This window comes from Anguilla anguilla, chromosome 10 (assembly GCF_013347855.1).
Source record: "Anguilla anguilla isolate fAngAng1 chromosome 10, fAngAng1.pri, whole genome shotgun sequence".
NCBI lineage: Eukaryota > Metazoa > Chordata > Actinopteri > Anguilliformes > Anguillidae > Anguilla > Anguilla anguilla.
This window is the reverse complement of record NC_049210.1, coordinates 25141203-25161149: the sequence shown is the minus strand read 5'-3', so window position 1 is coordinate 25161149 and position 19947 is coordinate 25141203. Positions and strand designations below refer to the sequence as shown.

General features: G+C 40.8%; 1 protein-coding gene across 1 annotated transcript in view; it reads right to left on the bottom strand.

Moving 5' to 3' along the window:
* The window catches only part of LOC118206733 (sodium-dependent phosphate transporter 1-B-like), a 320116-nt gene that overhangs the window by 59169 nt on the left and 241000 nt on the right, over positions 1-19947 (bottom strand). Inside the window, exon 7 of the mRNA XM_035379759.1 lies at positions 14436-14633. Within this exon, the coding sequence (XP_035235650.1) occupies positions 14436-14633 (198 nt within the window). The remainder of the gene's footprint in view (positions 1-14435; positions 14634-19947) is intronic.

Below are 19947 nucleotides of genomic sequence, written 5' to 3'. Positions count from 1 at the left end.
TTCATTTTTAAATAGATATGAAAACAGCATATTTTAATAACAATACAGCATCTTCCTATAATACAATATTTCCAAATTAGAACACAAGAGTCGGAGCTTGTGCTGTATCAACGAGCTGAATGCACAAGCGCACGTCACCTGACTTGGCTACCTTAGTTGCTACTGCCATCTAGCGAAGATTCTGACAAATTACACCTTTCATTCTCTCAATCAGTAATGCGGGAGACACATTTCCCTGGCTTTTACATTTGACTTAAAGGTACCGAACATCGGAAAATTCTAATAGCGAACTATATACCGAAAAGGTGCTGAAGTTTCCATGCAACACTATGTCAGACACATATTCCAATCCATTGTTCAGCTTAGCAGAGAATGCACATTTCAGAGCGCCCCAGAGACAGATAGAATAATAATAAATTTTCAAATAATAAATTTGACATTGAAAAAAAACGAAACAAAAAACTAAATATCAACTCGCCATCCCTGCTACCTGCGTGCTGCCCGCGGAGTACCGTCTTATTTATTTTGACATTGGCAAACTACAGCATAAATTGCGTCTTTTGTTTATATTCAATATTAGTAATTGCAGCAAAAATGAGCTGTAGACACAAGATCATTTGTTATGTTATGGTAGCAACAGAACGAAGCGGACTATATATGTATTACCGTCATTGTTTCATTATACCAGTGTGTTTTAGCGCGTTTGCACAGAAACTCAGAACCTATCAATAAAATGGTTTAGCTATTTCTCAGCATAATGACAGATTCAAAGACTAAACGAACTCACTCGATACTGTCTTGGATCCATGCCAAAGAAAAGTAATTATTCATCCTCTCAAAAAGCTTTTACTAACAAACTTTTGGTAGCCTAGCATGCACTCTGGGTGGCACTGTCTTCCATTGCTTCCCCGACGGTCAGACCCTCCCCTCACTGATAAAAACTAGACCCTACGGTGTTGGATTACTTGCGTCGCCATGGATGTCGCTTGCCGTAAAGAAGTTTACTAGATGTCGTAACACTTAGATTTGGAGCTCCAGCTCTTCGGCACCCCAACTAATAAAAAAGTCCAAATGGCGGGCAAACAATATGGCGGACATAGGTGCTCCCAAAAGCAAAGTTGTAGAGCACATTCAGATGCATCGGTCGATGAAGTTTTGTGTTGATCTGACTTATGGTGTAGGAGTTATGGCCTTTTAAAGTATGACCCTTTGTTATAGCACCACCATCTGGCCGACATAGGTGATTTGTAGTGACTGAGTAGTGGGGGACCATAGGAACCCACCTACCAAATTTGGTTGGTCTGCAACTTATGGTTGCTGAGCCTCAGACATTTTAGCGGAGAAAACTTCCACGCCCCAACTAAAAAGTCCAAATGGCGGGCAAACAATATGGCGGGCAAACAATATGGCGGACATAGGTGGTGCCAATGGCAAAGTTGTAGAGCACGTTCAGATGCATAGGTCAATGAAGTTTTGTGTTGATCTAACTTATGGTGCGGGAGTTATGACCTTTTACGCATGACTCTTTGTTATAGCGCCACCATTTGGCTGACATAGGTGATTTTTAGTGCCTGAGTAGTGGGGGGCCATAGGAACCGACCTGCCTGGTTGCTCTAGGACGTATGGTTGCTGAGCCTCAGACACTTTTAGCGGAGAAAAATAATAAGAATAATAATCCTAACAAAAACAATAGGGTTCCACCAGCTTCGCTGCTTGGACCCCTAATAATCCTAACAGATACAATAGGGTTCCACCAGCTTCGCTGCTTGGACCCCTAATAATAATAATCCTAACAGATACAATAGGGTTCCACCAGCTTCGCTGCTTGGACCCCTAATATTCCTAACAGATACAATAGGGTTCCACCAGCTTCGCTGCTTGGACCCCTAATAAAAGCTAGCAACACAGGATACAAAATTACACAATATATATAGTTGTAAAAATGAAGAATTTAAAGTAGGGCAGAGAGAAAGAAATAGGATAATGAGGGTCCACGCAGTGAAGCTGCAGGAACCCTGTTATTTTTGTTCTGATTATTATGGGGCCAAGCACCAAGGGGATGTAGGACCCCTATTGATTTTGCTAGGATTATTAGGGGGCCAAGCACCAAAGGTGCGTAGGACCCCTATTGCTTTTGCTAGGATTATTTTTCTCCTTTTTATTATTTTTCTTCCACTTCTCCCTCATCTTTTCACCCCATTTCCCATGCTCAAAAACTCACAAAATTTGGCTTGGAAATTTGGTCTGGTGCTCCATCAACATGAGGACCATACGTGTGCATGTGGCAGGCTGGGAAGAAGAAAGAACCTTTCATACTGCTTATCTCTTTCCCATTGAATCATGCAGTGCACCACAGCAACACAACTGTGGTATGCAGCCAACTAAATTGTTGCAAACTTCATTTATATTTTTGCAGACATTTCAGAAAAATACTAATTGTACTCAATGCTCTGCGGTTCACCCTTGGTGCTTGGCCCCCTACTTTCTGTTTTCTACAAGAACAACAGCCTTGTAAATGGTGTCATCCATCATTTCAAAAACTACATTGGACTTTTCAGGAAAAAAACATTCCTGCCCCCTGGAAAACATCAAAACAACAATATTGCAATTTCTATATTCATTAGACTATGACATTTCATTAAACACTTCCATGTAAAGAGGATGTCCTTCAAAAAAGTGTTCTTATTTACATGACAGTGTTTCATGCAATGTCACAGGATAATGAATGCAGAAATGGCAATATTGTTGCTTTGATGTATTCCAGGGGTCAGGAATGTTTAATACCACAAAAAGACATCTAACAGTTTTTGTAGTGATTCGTGCAGTTACAGCATACTTTCATACAGCATATATAACAACACACATTTGTGCTGTTATAGCATGCTTTCTATGGAAATGAAATTGTTTTCCAGTTAACCTGCTTAAAGTTAACTGCAGGGAAATCGTTTAATTCCCATAGAAAGCATGCATCATATTCTTTAACTCCGCTCTGCTTGCAAACTGCTGGAACCCTATTGTTTTTGTTCTTACTATTATTATTGTTATTATTAGGGGTCCGAGTAGCAATGCTGCAGTAACCCTATTGTTTTTGTTCTGATTATTATTATTATTTATTTATTTAATAACTTTTGAACCAATTGTCATAGAAGGATGGGGCTAGTGTCCCTGGATTCCTGTCCTCATGGTGAACAAAATGTTCTTGGACCATTAAAGTGCATCTGGTTATATTTTTAGCTATTTTGAATTTTCTGAAATACACTTAAATTACATCCTCTCCAATGTGACAGACCGATTTTCATGAAACTTGCACTAACATGGTCAGAGGACATACCTGATACTCAAAAAAACATGGCCGAAGTAAGCCATTAAATGTTGATGTGGGTGTGGATTATCACAAAAATGCTAATAACACCCAAATGGTTTGACAAAAGTAGATGAAATTTGGCAGCTTTATTGGTGCTCTAATCCTGAGCCCGGCCAAATTTCTTCCTCATGTGTACCTCCTCATCCAGAACAAAATATAATTCATATTTGATTATTTTTAATAATCTTGGTCTGAGGGGGATGTACTTCGCAGGACTGTTGGAGGGAAGCTATCTGGTTTCCATACATTGCCATACATTTTGGTAAGTCCAAATATCACCACAGGGCTGTAATATAAATTTAGCAAAAATCGTTGACCATGCCCAAAATTTGTGGTATGGCCACAAAAGTACATTGATTGCAATGACAGTTCAGGGCATGCTTGCCAGCCATTTTGTGGATAAGCATGCTCAGGCTTACTGTGTTATAGTGCAATATGGCCTGTAGGGGGCACTTCTTGCAAAACACCAAGTTACATAGGCTCCATAAGGCCAAATTGTATGTAGTTTGACTGGAAACCTCAGACAGCTTCCCTCCGAAAGTACATCTTAAAAATACATCTCCCTCTGTCCAAGATTCCTTTTTTTTTTTTTTGCCATTTTCTCCCATTTTCTCCCAGATTTAGTCATTATACCAATTCCCCGTGTATATCACAGTCCTGGTCGATGTGCTATCCTCTGTTGGTCTGGGGAGGGTGTAGACTACCACATGCCTCCTCCGATGCACGTGGAGTCACCAGCTGCTTCTTTTCACCTGACAGCAAGGAGTTTCACTGGGAGAGCGTAACGTGCGTGGAGGTTCACGCTATTTTTTTAAATTTGATTTTATTTTATTTAGCACAATTAAAATACAAAACAGAAACAGAAGAGACCCAAAAACAGTGAAATATTGCAGGGAGAGGCAAGAAACCCAAGGGGCTTATACATAGCCTCACCCTAAATAAAACGATAACTCAACAAAAACATGACTCTGGACATTCTTTTGTTTGGACACTAGGTGGTCACATTTTCCCCCAAGGGATTTTTCAGAGACTTTTAATTAATGTCATTCTTTTCAGCTGTACCTTGTTTGTAAGGGTATTTAAACCCTTTGTTTTGTGTTCTTTGCTGAGTCTTCAAGTTGCCTTGCTTTGTTGTGAGTACTCTAGCCCCTCTGGTATCTGCTCCCGAGCTAATCCTTGTGTTAAAAGATTCGAAACTTGTTTCCTGATTTTGCTTTGGTGCCTTTGTGGAAGAACGTTTGTGATTTTGTATTTGTGCCTTTTTGAAAAGAACACTTGAGACTTTGTATTTGTGCCTTGTGAAAAGAAAAACTTTCGGGATTTTGCATTTGTGCTCTTTTGAAAAGAACTTTGGTGACTTTATATTTGTGCCTTCAGAAAAGAGAACTTTTGGGAGTTTGTATTTGTGCCTTTTTGAAAAAGAAACTTTTGTGACTTTGTATTTGTGCCTTGTGAAAAGAGAACTTTTAGGATTTTGCATTTGTGCCTTTTGAAAGAACTTGTGTGATTTTGGTATTCGTGCCCTTTTGATAAAACCTTTGGGAATTAGCATTTTTGCCCTGTTTTCTTATTAAGTAATCTTCTGAGCTTTTTGGATCTTGTTTTCCTCCCTTCCTTTGAGGGCTGTTTGTTCTGAAGACTCTAGTGAAGACTAAATTTTTTGCACATCTGTCTCCTCAGAATTTATGCATTTGGGTCCACTCTGCTCCAGTGGATCAGTGGTTAGAGTATAGGGTGAACACCACCACGACCCAGGTTAAAATCCCGACTCGTGATCTCACCCCTAACAGAAATAGAGCATAAATAAATAACAAATTGTTTGCTAAATATAGGATAAGATACAATAAACAAAAGAAAAAGAATAAAATACGTGTGTGTGTGTTAGCTTCCTACTTCATTGGAAGAGTGTGAATATGTGAGTGTGTGTGTGTGTGTGTGTGTGTGTGCGTGCATATGCATGTGCACACAAGCGAGTGAGCAAGTTTATCTATGTTCATGTGTGCCTGTGTGTACCTGCGTACACATGGACGTATGACCTACTTTGTGACTTGGTTAATCAGAAGGTTCTTTATCGTTCTTTATTGTAACTGTTCTTATAAGTATTGAGAAGAAAATTCTATGGCACTGTTGAGAGAATTGTTCCAATGTGTTGTACCTTTGTATCTAAAGGAAAATTGACCATGGGTGGTGCGATAGTAAAGAGAGTGAAGATATGTTGAATTTCTAGTACTGTACATACGAAATTGTGAGTTAACTTGGAAATAATTAGTGAAGGGTTTGGGAAAGGAATTTGGAATATTAGTGTATTTGTATATAAAAGTGCACATTTGGTATATGTTAATCTGAAAGATGGATAGTATCTTGAGTTTTTTGGATAGAGGTTCAGAAGGATCAAGAAGTTTTGAGAATGTAGCTATTCTGACAAATTTTTTCTGTGTAAGATAAATGTTATGGAGATAAGAGGGATATGTACTGGCCCATACAATATTGCAGTATGAGGTATGGGTAAATCAAGCTATAATACAAGGTAACTAGACAGTCCTGATAAACCAAGTCACAAATTTTCCTGATAACACCCAGTGATTTTGTAATTTTATTGGATGCTAAGTTGGTATGCTCTCTCCAGCTCAACCTTTCATCTATGAGTATCCAAGAAATTTTGTGGAGGTAACTTGGGAGATTTCAATTGACTGAGATTTTTGCTTCCTCCTTATTCCTCCTGTATTTCTTGTTTTTATCAGCAAAGATAATGAAATTTGACTTTTATGTTTAAAGGGGAACTGCACTTTATAACACTTCTGCTTCTCATGACTGATATTGTCCTTCATTTTTTATTAAGTAGTGACTTAAATGATCATAGTTCTTAGGAAGGCTGCGTATATTGAGATGAAAGGTAGAAAATAGATCTGCGCCTACTGGGAGAGCTCCGCAAAATGAGTTAAACTGACTCTCGTCATAACAATTACAATTTGTCAATCCATGTGTTGCCAGATTTAAGAAGTTTTAATCAGGGTCAAAACAGCCATTGTACCTAAGGTCACTTTCATCATTGATGTCAAAGGGGTTGAAAACTAAATGATTGGGGTAATCGTAGCATTTCCCCCCGGACAATAGAGTAACACATTCATCATCATTTAGTCCATGGTGAGGAAACAGAATAATGCAATCGTCACATGTCCAGTGCGACCAAAAACAAACATTGTTCACGTGATCTCCCCCAGATCCCCTCCCTGCTGAACAGGCGCCCCGATCCAACCACAGACCTGCCAACCTTAGGAAAATATTTTGAGTACCACAACAGTCAGTGTAATGCTTAGTTCACATGCATTTGCACGTATCACTTCGCTTTGCACGCACACACAAGCCTTTCTTCATAATTCTAGTTTTGACTGTTAAAGTGATCAGGCAAAATTGTATAATTTGACCTGATTCTAAAATATCACTTGCACTGCACTGGGCTATATTATGATAGATTTTCAAGACAAAAGTTTGAGTACACCTGCTTAAAACAATTTTTTCATGATTAATATTTCATTATATGATGTGTGCTTATACAAACTGATAACCATAAAAATGGAAATAATTTATTTTGTATATTGTAACATATGTTTTCATTTTCAAGTATTTACAGAAACTTATGTTGTGATGTAAAAAAAAAAAAAAAGCTTATGTTGCAATGTAAAACATTATGAATTATGAATAAAACCAAGTTTCTGTTCATGATTTCCATTTTTATTTAATAATTAAATAATTGAATCAGCTTATATAGGCACACATCATATAGGCCTAATGAAAAAAATAGTATTCAATTGAAAAATTATCTAGGAATGTAGGCTTTTGTAACTAGAGGTTTAGCCAAATTATTACCTGAAGCTCCATGGTGGCTAATGTCAAAATCATAATTGCACAATGTGAAAAATGCATGGTGCGGAACTTTTGAGGGGTGGAGGCACGGCCATTGCTCCTGATATTTTGCGAGGAACTTCTGGGGGGCATGGACTCGCTTCTTTTTAGTAGGTCTGCTGCTCTCTCTCTCTCCTTGTTAGTATCCTCGTCATCTGACATGATTATTTTCTAACTGCAAGGCTGGTCGGGTGACTGGCTGCAATAATAGGAATTATTTGCTACATTAGCAGTCTATAGTCAAACACTTTTGCAATGGTCATTTTGCTACAACAGAGCGTGCGTAATTCAAAGTTTGAACAGGGAGTCTCCGTAGCGTTTCAGTTATTACAGCTAAATTACTCCATCAGTTATTCACACGTCTCGTAACGAGGCTAAATCACATGCGAACTACTACTACGGCTAACTACATACACAAATTTATCTCATTAGGATATACCCCTTGAAATGCATCATCTCGTAAAGTTACCGAGCATGTTTTACCGTTTTATATGTTACCATTACGGTCACATTTTTGTGCTTGATTATTACTCCCCACTTCCCATTTTACCTCAGCAATGCAGCGTAACGCCTCGGTGGATAATAAAGTACCGCTGCGTATCAGTGGGTGTTGAGTGGGTCGGGGAGGGGTTACAGAACCACAAGCACAAGGTCGTAGCATCTGGTTCAATCCGAGGGATGTAGTTTAAATACCGAATAAATGTACGTTATTGTTTTGTATTAACTAGTTGTTTTCCGTAATTAAATTACAATTATATATATATATATATATATATATATTTTTTTTTTTTTTTTTTTTTTTTGCGTAGTTTCAGCTGGCATTTCGTACCTGCGTATTTTGACCAAGAATTGCGTGGTTGGTACACAAAATGCGTGCAGATTGGCAGGTGTGCAACCAGTAGGAGTCGCTAATGCATCACATACGCATACCCTCACCGGCTTCCCACCTGCAAACACTGCCAATTGTGTTCGTAGGAATGTTTTACCAAGCCGGAAGTACCGCTGCTGGGGATTGAACCCGGGTCTCTGCGTTGGTAGGCGAGTGCTTAGTTCAGTACTAATAGTTTGCTAACCGCTAGATTGCCAATATTAATCTGAAATTTTGTGAAATATAAAGAAGGCAAACTCACCAACTGAGTTAGCCAAGATACTTCCCGTTAAGCACATTTCCATCAGTGAACATAAGGAACTTAACCGTTAGACTACAGAAGAAAGGGCTTGTGGAGTTTGTGCCTTTTCCGTTCTGACCAAACTAAAAAGTAGGCTACATGGTTAACAACCATGGTTAACCTATAATTGGCTCCCCCTCCTTTATAGATTATTATATAATTATTGATATTATTACTAGATATTATATCTATAAAAGCCAGGCTTCTCCCAAGATTTCTTCCCATTGGGGAGTTTTTCTTGCCACCATCTGAGTGTCTTTTTACCTCAATTGCTTGCTTTGTGGGGGGTTCAGGCCTGGGGTTATTTTTTTTTTTTGGTTTGTTTGTTTTGCGCACAGTTTTCTTTTGTATCCCCACTGTATATGTGACAATAGCTCTGTAAAAAGTGCTGTACAAATAAAACTGAACTGAAATAAACAGAAATGAGGTAGGTGCTAGATATGTAACTAATTTTAACATAGAGCATAAGAACATTTAAAATGACAACAGGCTTAAACCTCGTCTTCTTAATTATCTCCGCCAGGCAGAACCTGGAGGGGATCATGTGTTTGGTCGCGTGTGTTTGTGCGTGTGTTTGTGCATGTGTGTGTTTGTGCGTGTGTTTCTGTCTCTGTCCGGAGCTAATCTCGCATACTACTGGGCCGATCAGCCTAATATTTTTTGTGCATGCTGACAGCAGGCCAAGGACCTGTATTCTCGAATATTCAACAACAAGTATTTTATTTGACATCATTGTTGTCCATTGAAATAGATTGAGTGCGGACTCCTAACCGGCCGCTAGAGGCAGCAAGTGATCAACAACTGCTTCCGTTAGGAATGCCTGGGGGAGATCTGCACTCTATCCAATCCAATCCAATCCAATTTTATTTGTTAAGCACTTTAAAACAGTCATGGCTGACCAAAGTGCTGTACAGAAGAATAAATAAATACATTGCAAAATAAACACATCATAGCTATAGTCATATAGGTAACAATCATACAATCGGAGAAATAAATAGGAAAAAAGTAAAATAAAATAAATAGGATAAAATAAGGAATAAAATAAAGGATAAAATAAAGTCACTGTCTTGCTAGGAGTCAAAAGCCAAGGAGAAGAGGTGGGTTTTGACGAGGGATTTAAAAACAGACAGAGAGGAGGCCTGTCTGATGTGCTAAGGCAGGTCGTTCCATAGTGTTGGAGCTGCAACAGCGAAGGCGCGGTCCCCTCTGAGCTTCAGCTTAGTTTTAGGCACTCTCAGGAGCAGCTGATCAGCTGACCTGAGAGAGCGAGTAGGTGTATAGGGGTGTAGAAGCTCAGAGAGGTACGGCGGGGCAAGACCACTCAGGGATTTAAAAGCAAATAAAAGATTTTTAAAATGAATCCTGAAGTGTATGAGCAGCCAGTGGAGTGAGGCTAAAATGGGGGAAATGTGCTCATGCTTGCGTGTGCTGGTTAAAAGACGTGCCGCAGCATTCTGAACCATCTGGAGACGGGAGATGGAGGAAGCACTAACCCCCACATAGAGGGCATTGTAATAATCCAGCCGAGTGGTGATAAAGGCATGGATTACAATCTCGAACTGTTGCCTTGAAAGAATTGGCTTTATTTTGGCCAGCTGCCTCAAATGATAAAAACTTGATTTAACAACCGCCCTGACTTGGCTGTCAAGCTTGAGGTCAGCATCCACTTTTACCCCGAGGTTTGTGATGGTTGGAATGACATACTGGGCCAAAGAGCCCAGATCTGGAAGGGCTGTCCCAGCGGTGCCACCAAAAACCATCACTTCAGTCTTCTTCTCATTAAAATTTAAAAAGTTCAGAGACATCCAGGCCTTTATGTCGTCAAGACACTTAACTAAGGCAGTGATTGAGTAAGCGTCTTTCTTTTTAAGAGGGACATAGATTTGACTGTCATCCGCATAAAAGTGGAAGGAAATCCCATGCTTCCTAAGTATGGAGCCGAGTGGAAGCAAATACAAAGAAAACAAAAGAGGGCCCAGGACCGAACCCTGCGGGACCCCACACGAGAGAGGAGCAGAGGAGGACACAGAGTCGCCAAGGCTGACACAGAAGGTTCGGTCTGCCAGGTACGACCTGAACCACTCCAGTGCCACGCCCCTGATGCCCACCCACTGCTCCAAGCGAGAGATCAGGACTTCATGGTCCACTGTTTCGAATGCAGCAGTTAAGTCTAAAAGCACAAGAATAACACAATCACCAGAGTCTGTGGCTAAAAAGATATCATTAAAAACTCTTAAAAGAGCTGATTCGGTGCTGTGCAGAGATTTAAAACCGGATTGGAAAACCTCGAGAATATTGTTGTCTTTCAAAAAGGCCATTAACTGACTGTAAACAATCTTCTCGAGGATTTTTGAAATAAAAGGCAGTTTGGAGATCGGCCTGAAATTGTTAAGAGCAGCAGGATCTAGCCCAGGTTTTTTAATCAGGGGTTGAACAACTGCATGTTTAAAATATACAGGGACCACACCCGAGGACAAACTGCTATTAATAACAGTAAGAGCAGAGGTTCCAACAGTGGGGAAAACCTCTTAAATAGTCGAGGAGGTACAGCATCATTTGGAGAACCTGAGGGCCTCAACTGACCAACAATCTCCTGTAAGAAAAACAGAGTCACAGGCTCAAACTGGTCCAAAACAGCAGAGCAGGTGACAGAGATTGAAGGGTCATAATCAGCAGGTGTGATGAGAGCTCTCGCAGAAGAGACCTTATCAGTAAAAAAGTGAAGAAATTTTTCACAAGCAGCAGGGGAGGCCTCTGTACTGACAGTCTGCCGAGCATTAAGAGCTGAGTCAATGGTTTTAAACAAAACACGTGGTTTGTGACAGTTAGACATGATGATATTAGACAAATATTCCCTTTTGGCATTTTTCACAGTTGTCTGATAATGACGCCAGCAGTCCCTTAACATTTGAAAGGACACCTGTAGTTTGTCCTTTTTCCACTTGCGCTCAGCTTTACGGCACTCACGTCGGACAGCACGAGTAGTATCATTTAACCAGGGCTCAGATCTACTTTTAGGCTGCCTGGTTTTTAATGGAGCCACATTATCTAAAACGGTCTGGCAGGTGGAGTGAAGCCATGATCTAAGCTCCTCTGTACTGCACACAGACTCAGGAATGACGGTGTTATGACTGAAAACGGCGGAAAACTGAGCAGCAGTGGAGGGGTTAATGATGCGACAGCGCCGAGTAACAGCGGCAGGTTTAACTGTATTACAGGCAAGAGCAACCTCAAACAATACAGGCATATGATCAGAGAATACTGCTGAACAAAGTTCTAGGTTAAAAACAGGCAGACCATATGATAAAACAAGATCAAGTGTGTGTCCACGCTCTTGTGTGGGTCCAGACACAGACTGCACAAGATTAAAAGAGTCAATGAGGTTTAAAAAGTCCTTCGCCATTGGCTTATCAGGACAACACACATGAACATTAAAATCACCAACAATAAGGACACGGTCGTATTTGGGCATGATTTCACCCAGGAAGTCCGAAAAGTCATTTAAAAAGTCCTTATTGTATTTAGGAGGCCGGTAGATCACAGCGCACAATACGGTGTGAGGGCGACCCAGCTCAAATAAACACAGTTCAAAGCTGCTGAATGAAGATGGAGGTGATAGCTGCTTGCATTTATAGCGACTTTTATAGACCGTGGCTATTCCTCCTCCCCGGCCAGAGGACCATGGGGAGTTAAAGTAGCAGCAATCATCAGGTAAAAGTTCAGTGAAAGCGCTGGACTCACCAACACCCAGCCACGTCTCAGTCACACAGAGAAAATCCAATCCTCGTGATGAGAAGAAATCCTTCAGGATGAAGGTCTTGTTCACTAGCGATCTGGCATTCACCAGGCCAACCCTGGTGGGGATCGTCAGGTCTGCGGCATCAGCTGACCGAGGAGCCCGCCCCAGAGGCCGCAGGTTGCGGTGATTCACTCCGCGCCAATGAGGACATAGCCTGTAGTTGGGCTGTCTTGTGCGGTATAGTCAAGAAATCAATGACCGCTGAAGCCCAAAGGGGGCAGTGGTGAGTGAGATGGGATTTTGAGCTACCACTGAGGGCGGGGAAGAAGAGGCCGGGAGGGGGGTGTGTGGTGTAAACAACCATCAGTCCCATGTGGCAGTTTGCACAGCATGCTGAAAATTAGCAGCTAGCATCCTGCTGCCCAGTTTATTGGGATGTATTACGTCGGGCTTATAAAAAGAATAACGGTTCCAAAATAGGTTAAAATTGTCAATAAAACCCAGGTCAAAGTCTCTGCAGGCAGAAAGCAGCCAGGTGTGGAGACTGAGGATTCGGCTGAACCGCTCAGCTCCACGAGCCAGTGTTGGGATCGGGCCAGACACGAACACCGCTAATCCTGTGGTGCGCAAGTAGCTAAAGAGGTCTTTAAAATCAGCTGTCGTCAACACAGACTGCCTACGGGCGGTGTCATTGCAGCCAACATGGACAATGATTTTAGTGACTGTGGAGGGCAGAGAGTGCAAAAGCTCCGGGAGTTTATTCAGAATGACAGGCACAGTAGCACCGGGGAAACAGTGGGTGATTGTGTTGAAAAGGCGGACATGCCTGATGATCGAGTCCCCCACAATCAATGTGGTAGGAGGGAAGAGGGGACGAGGGAGAGCCGGCTGTGGATCACTTCGCTCAGATGGGTACTGGGTGCTCCCTGGATGTTGCAACTTTGAAGCAGCACGGCGAGAGGAGGATCCCAGCAAGTGGCATCGCACCGCGTCCTTAAGCAGCCTGCGCCGAGCCGACGAGCCAGTGGGGCGGGATGCACCACGCCCCGGCTCAGGGCGCACAGGAGCTGCTGAGGTGGAGACGACCGCTGGAGCCGGGAAGGTGGAAGCATCAGCTGGAGCAGCCGTGTTGAAGGAGCCGGCCGGGGCAGCCGGGAAGGAGCCACCAGCTGGAGCCGCCGAAGAGGAAGCACCAGCGGGGAGAGCCCGCTCGGAAACAGCCACCGGATGCGACTCTCTGGTCAGCGGCGGAAAATCATCCAGACTCAGGGCATCATACCGGTTGGACAGCTGAAGATCATAGGAGGGTTGCCGGCTGGTCTTACCAACTTTCCTGCCAGATGCCACGAACCAGGACTCGTGCTGTGGAGTGGAGCTCAGTGCTTTGTACTTCGGATTTGGATTAAAATCCAGTGCAGCAGCAGGCACGAGCTTAGGTTTTGCACCCAGCAACAGCCAACGGTCCTCGGGTTGGAGATGTGGCGACAGGGCCGGAGCAGCCAGCCCGGATGAAGCAAGAGCCCCTCCGGGACCAGGGACACGCTGAGGGCCGGAGATCGAGGCAGCACTCGCCGAGGCCGGCGGATCAACATCAGTAGCCGGGATGGTGAGGTCCAACTCGGCCAAGTTGACAGGCGGTCCTGTGCCCAGTGTGACTACAGTCCAGTAGTTTTTCCTCATTACGGATCCAGTGGAGGTCAGAAATACGGCGTTCAAGATCAGCGATTGACTTGGATTTTTGGAGACAGCCATCACACCCGTGTGGAGAGGTAAGTGGAGCCGCAATAGAGGCCGCCATGGACGTAGCGTTTTAGCTTAGCGGATTAGGCTAATTAGCTTAGCCACCGGTTACAGGCAGTCCGGAGAACAGTTCATTAAAACCACTTAAAATCCTGCATGTTATTTTCCTTTGCATTATTTGAATTGGTAATTAAAGCTATGTTAATATAAGCCTCATCAAGGCGTGCAGATAATCTAACCACTTTGGTACTCACAGAGAAGAAAGCACCTACACGGCTCTTTGCTAGCACTTCCTCCAGCTAGCACTCTACTTCTAGTTTGCTTTAATAATGTGTCTATAATAAGAGTAACAAACTAATTACACAGCCCAAATTCATATATTTAGACCAATAGGAAAGAGTGTGCTTCCAATATTATTTTAATGCATCAAACCACAAAAATATGTTTCTAATAATAAAAAGGACAAAAAAGTAATGTAAGACTTGTAGCAAACCCTAGAGGTATTGGATGAAAGATTTACCATTCAGATCAGTATCATCCAAGTCTTTGCTGATCTTATCATTCATATCCTCAGTCTCTCCAATGTCAAAAGTAATTTTGCTAGGAGGTAGCTGGACTGGGGATACCCAAGAGGTGGTTATAAGTGGCTCATCGGGTACAGCATTCAGAATGTTCTTCTGCATCAGTGGATGCTCAAAGGGGCTGGACTTGATGTTATCTGAAACATATTTTAAATTAGATCAATGAATTATCCATACACAATCAGGCACAAATGTGGAAAATTACATGAAAATTAGGGGAAAAGGTGGTATAAAATAAACATGAACCATGATCAAATACATGGAAAACTATTTACTTTAATTGTAAAACAATTATTCTTTAAGAAAACAGAAAAAAGAAAAATTTTTCCTCAAAAACACATAAGTTAAAAGTATTGATGCCAATGTTCCCTCTAAGCTGTGTGCTTGCGTGGTTGCACAGTTGAAGGCCTTGCACAAAAAAAAGGGAAAAAACTTTTTTTGCAACTGTCGCACCATTCCGTTGGTTAGCCAAATATGTGCAAGAATCACATATTACTTAGGTACACTTTGAGCTAATTGACCTGTCCAATGTAGCTAAGTGGCAAATTAAATGATTTTATTTGGATCATTTTCATTATTTCATGAATATAAAATAATCCAAGGTTATGAACAAACAAATGTTGAAAAAGATATATTTTTTCAAATAATTTGTAGCTCATTAGGTTTATTTAATGGAAAATGGAAGTATTTTCATCGGTATCTTCATTTATAGAAATATTTTACATTTTCGCCCAAAATCTCTTTACCGTAATGTGTCCTGGTGTTATTTTTAGGACTTTGAAAGAGTGTAACTTTCAAACTAACAAAAATTTGACATGAAAATATATTTTAAAATAGTTGAAAATCATATATATTTTCTCAAAGCAATCTTCTTCAGGATTTAGTAAAATATATAAACGCGTAACATTCAATAAAACGGAGGTCGCCGTTGTTTCACCTCTCTGTTCCATTTTCCTCTCCCTGGACTCGCCACCCTTCTCCCATCTCCCTCTCGTGTGAGTCCACACGCCAGGAAGAGTTTGAAAGTGCTGCAATGAAGCAAAGCCCGAATACCCTCGGCTACCAGCTGCAGGAGGAATGAGGCGCTCCAAAGCACTCCGACATGATTAGCGGTGGTCGAAGAACCAGGAGATCCACGCATGACCGACGTATCCTGCAGAGTAATCCCACGAGGCAAGCGACCTCCAACATGTCTCGTTATCGCCGTCTTACATATTCACTCTGTTAGCAGTAAAAGACACTGCACCCGGCGAAACGTTACTGATGAGTTTCATCATTTTTTGGAAAATATTATTCTTGAGAACTTCTGATCATGGCTAAGGCATACGTTTGGTGATAGACCTAGCTGATACTGTTTACAGGACTAAAGCCGCGTTTCCACCGCAGGAACTTTACCCCGGAACTAGGAACCTTTTGAGGAACTCAGTGCGTTTCCACCGCAGGAACTAGGGTCTAAATTTAGTTCCTGGGGCTTTATTTTACCCCCCAAAAAGTTCCTGCTCGGGGGGTAGTACTTTCCGAAAGTACAGGAACCTTTTTGGTGGAGCTTGCAGCGCTGAACATTTCTGATTGGTCGAGTACTCGCAGCATTTTTTTGTATTTATTTTCCGCCATTAACCGCCATGTTTGAAAATATGCAGCCGCAAACCAATTTATTTTCATAATAACTTCAAATCAAACTTGTATGTTATGCGGTGCAGTAGCCTACTTTTGGTTATAGCCTGCCAACATCTTGGAATTATAACGTGTGCTCTTCTGTTCTTTTCTTGCTTTAGTATTCGTTTTATAAAATGGTAAGCATTCGTGCTGGGACAGCATATTATGTAGGCTACCAAAACATTCAAACGGATTAATTCGGTTGCTGAATATTTTCTTCCGGATTTTCTTTGTTAGCCCGTTGTAATTGACTCGAAACGTTTGATACAGTTATGTGAGGTATGCGGTAGTTCTGCGTAATTAACATTGGTGATACAGTAAAAGCAAACTGGAAATCACCTTCCGCACTTTTTGTCAGGGTAAAATAACAGGTTAATTCTAGTTATCGTCCCTTTAGCTTTTTCAGACTGCCGTAATTTTACTCAATTTTACTGCCATTCTTCAATTCCACGAAAAGACCAGGAAGACTATGGACTAATTTATGGTGCACGGTTCGCATCTGGGGGGCATACTTCGCTGCTCGGCTAGCAGTAACTTCAAAGGAAAGCAAACGGTGGCTGTACCACTACTAATTTAAATGTTCACGCAAGTCCGAGTTTTCGTTCTATTCTTGTCATTTTGCGATTAGCCTATATGGAATTGACGATGAGAAAGTAATCAAACAGCAAATTGTTTACAACGTGTGCATGTTTTCTGCTGTTGTTGCCAGTTATATTGGAAATGTGAATGCATTCTGTCGCTTCGGATGTCAAGACATGAAAGCGAATGTTCGCATAAAAACATAATGAATGTGTTTAATAGGATATATAAAACAGTTACAATCTGACTATTGGCCTGTTATATACTATTTGTTGCATAACAACGGTCCAAGTTCAACTACCAACGACATTTTTGCTTGACAACGGTAAAATATGCCCAAACGGCTGCAGAAGAATATTTCAATTCCAGGTGATTAAATCGATAAAAATCAATAAATACAAAAGTAACCATATACAGTCATTGTTGGTAGCCCGTTGTATATAAGTGGAATAAACCCCTCTGGGCTGTCCCGGTTATTAGAAAATAATGTAGGCTACTTCGGTGGTAGTATGGGGTTACAGAATAAATCATAGGACAGATGGACGGACGACAACGTCACTTTTTCATACGTCAGTGGGCTAATTTGCCTAATCTTCGCGGGACTTTAGACCGCGGTGAAAACGCAGACAACCATGGGCTGAAGGAACCTTTTAGTTCCTTGAAAAGTAATTCCTGGGACTAAAAGTTCCGGGTAATTTTGGTGGAAACGCGGCTTAAGTCAGAACAGGAGAACGACAGCATTGATTCTCTGTCTCTACATACTGAACACAGATAAGATTTTATCATTGATATGTAAGTATTACTGCTCAAAATATTTTGGTTATATACGTTATTTTTTAAATTGAGTGTCTTTCAATAGGTTGGTGGTATTTTATAATGAGGATATTTCACACTGTAAAGTAAGCATTCGTTGGTAGCTCAGTCGTGTTTGTGTTTCATGCTTCGAATCTGAAGTGAAGCTGGAACAAAACGCCAAAACGTCCCATGTCGTCCCATCCCCATACAAGAAAACGTACTGTAGAGTACAGAAAAACATACAAGAGTTAATTATTACACATTTAGGTACCCGTACCACATTGTGCCACACTGTTTTAGCATTTTTTAAAATATTATATCAATGAGGCAAAAAAAAAACATAAGAGTAAATTTATATCCTTTATAACAGACAGAAACCATTTCATTCCTTTTTTTTAATAGAGATTTTGGATATGTTTCTAGACCACTAGATGTTTTAGACCCCCGTACTAACGGAAAGCTTGTAATTCCCACTTGAAAATGATGCACAAGTGAGTTTCTTGAATCAAAACAGTCCATTTGTAGTGAAATACATGATTATGTTGTGATTTAAAGCCATGCATAACTTAGACATTTGGGAATGATTTAGACACACAGTACACTGCTTACTTTTTGCTTCATACGTTTTTGATCCGGGACATGTATAGTTTAACCTGTTTTATAAATGGGATCTCTCAGTATTTTGTTGCAAACTAAAACTTAATTTTTGCTTTTTTGCCAAGACAATTGCATTTGTGGCACTTTATTAACTAATCTAAGTATTGTAAATGGTACAAATATCTTGCTTCATTTAAGCCATTTTCCAAGTCTCTGTGATGCTCACACCTGGAGTTATAAAGCTTTAAATAGAGTACGCCCTAAATGGGCAAGCATTGGGCAGATATGGTATCTGCACAAAGGGGTTAATGATAAATTTAATTTGGGCCATAATAATTATACATTTTGGAAATGTTTAATTGAAATTTCTAACAATTTTTTTTATTTCTAACTAATTTCTCATATTTATGAAATTTGTTTGAACTTTTTGGTGAAAAAAGTTATAGCCCTACAGTACATCGCACACACAAGAAAGTCAGTTTCTTCTCATGGGAAGCTTCTTATGAAGTATATCATCGTCTTCCATTGCAGTGGTAGAAAATGTAAATTGGCAGTACACCGGGGCACAAAGGGCATGGCTCATAAATGTAATGAAAAGAGGTAAATTGATTGGCTGTGATTGAATTCAGCTGCATCATACCCACTGATTATATATTTAGCCTAATCTACCCCATTTTCCACATCCACCATGCACAGCGAGCGGTGTGCTCTTAGCCTCTGGTCACAAAAATACAAAGATTCAGTAGCCGTGCCCAGTGCTCCCATGCAGGGACGTGCACAGACATTTTGAGATGCTGTTGCTCTAACCTGAAAAAAGGCCAACGCCCCCCCCCCACCCCAATTTTTGGTGTCACCCATCAGCGTGTACCTGAATGGTGTAAAAAAAAGTAACTGACCACAAATCAATTTTAGATTTGTAAATTGTTCTAAATTTTAAAGATTAATGAAATAAAAAAAACTGCACACTGTTAGTGTAAGTTAACACATTACTGCAGTACTAGGCAATATTCTTGTAGTTGTCCTTGTTCTTACTTTGCAGTCACTATGTAAATCGATAGGTCAGTTAAAAAGCTTATCGCTGACAGTAAAACTTTCTTCTGACACGAAAACAAAAAATGTTTTGCTGTTGGTGATATGCTTTTTGACTGACCTATCAATTTACAATTTACATAAGCTTATATATGAGCTTCAACGTTAAAAGAAATCTATGTTTTATACCAGGTATTTGTAATGCATATAGACTTCGTGTTATGAAGCTCTCCATATGTATCAGCTCTAAAGCTTTCTCAACTTTTTTGTCATTCAATTATTCATTCCCAGATTTCCAGTTTTCTCACATCGTGTTCATAGCCTACATTTGCTGCGTTCGTTCGATAAATATTTACCAAAATCATTTTAGTTTCAGTGTAGTGTATAGTATTCCTTCACATTTGTGCAGGCTACTTCTTATTCAATCCCAAACGACTACTAACGTGACAAATATCAGTTTCCGTGGTGTAGCCAAACAGTTCTTACGCAAGAAGGTAAGTAATCCCTAATTTGCTCTGATGAATTATTGGAGTGGTTGGTCAAGGTAGCACTCTACTTAACGTGCGCTGAATTTATGCCGCATGCCTATCAAAACATAATAAAAGTTTGGATGATATGGCAATTTAATTTGGTCTAACTTCAGCAATTATGGGCTACTCGTATTTATGCAGCCACAACAGCAAAAATAAAACAATTATTATTATTTTCTTTTCCTTCAGAGGGGCAGCTCAGCCAAAGATGGAAAATGGGCTGTTGCTCAGGCAACTTTAGCCCGGCCTTGTGCATGTCCTTGCT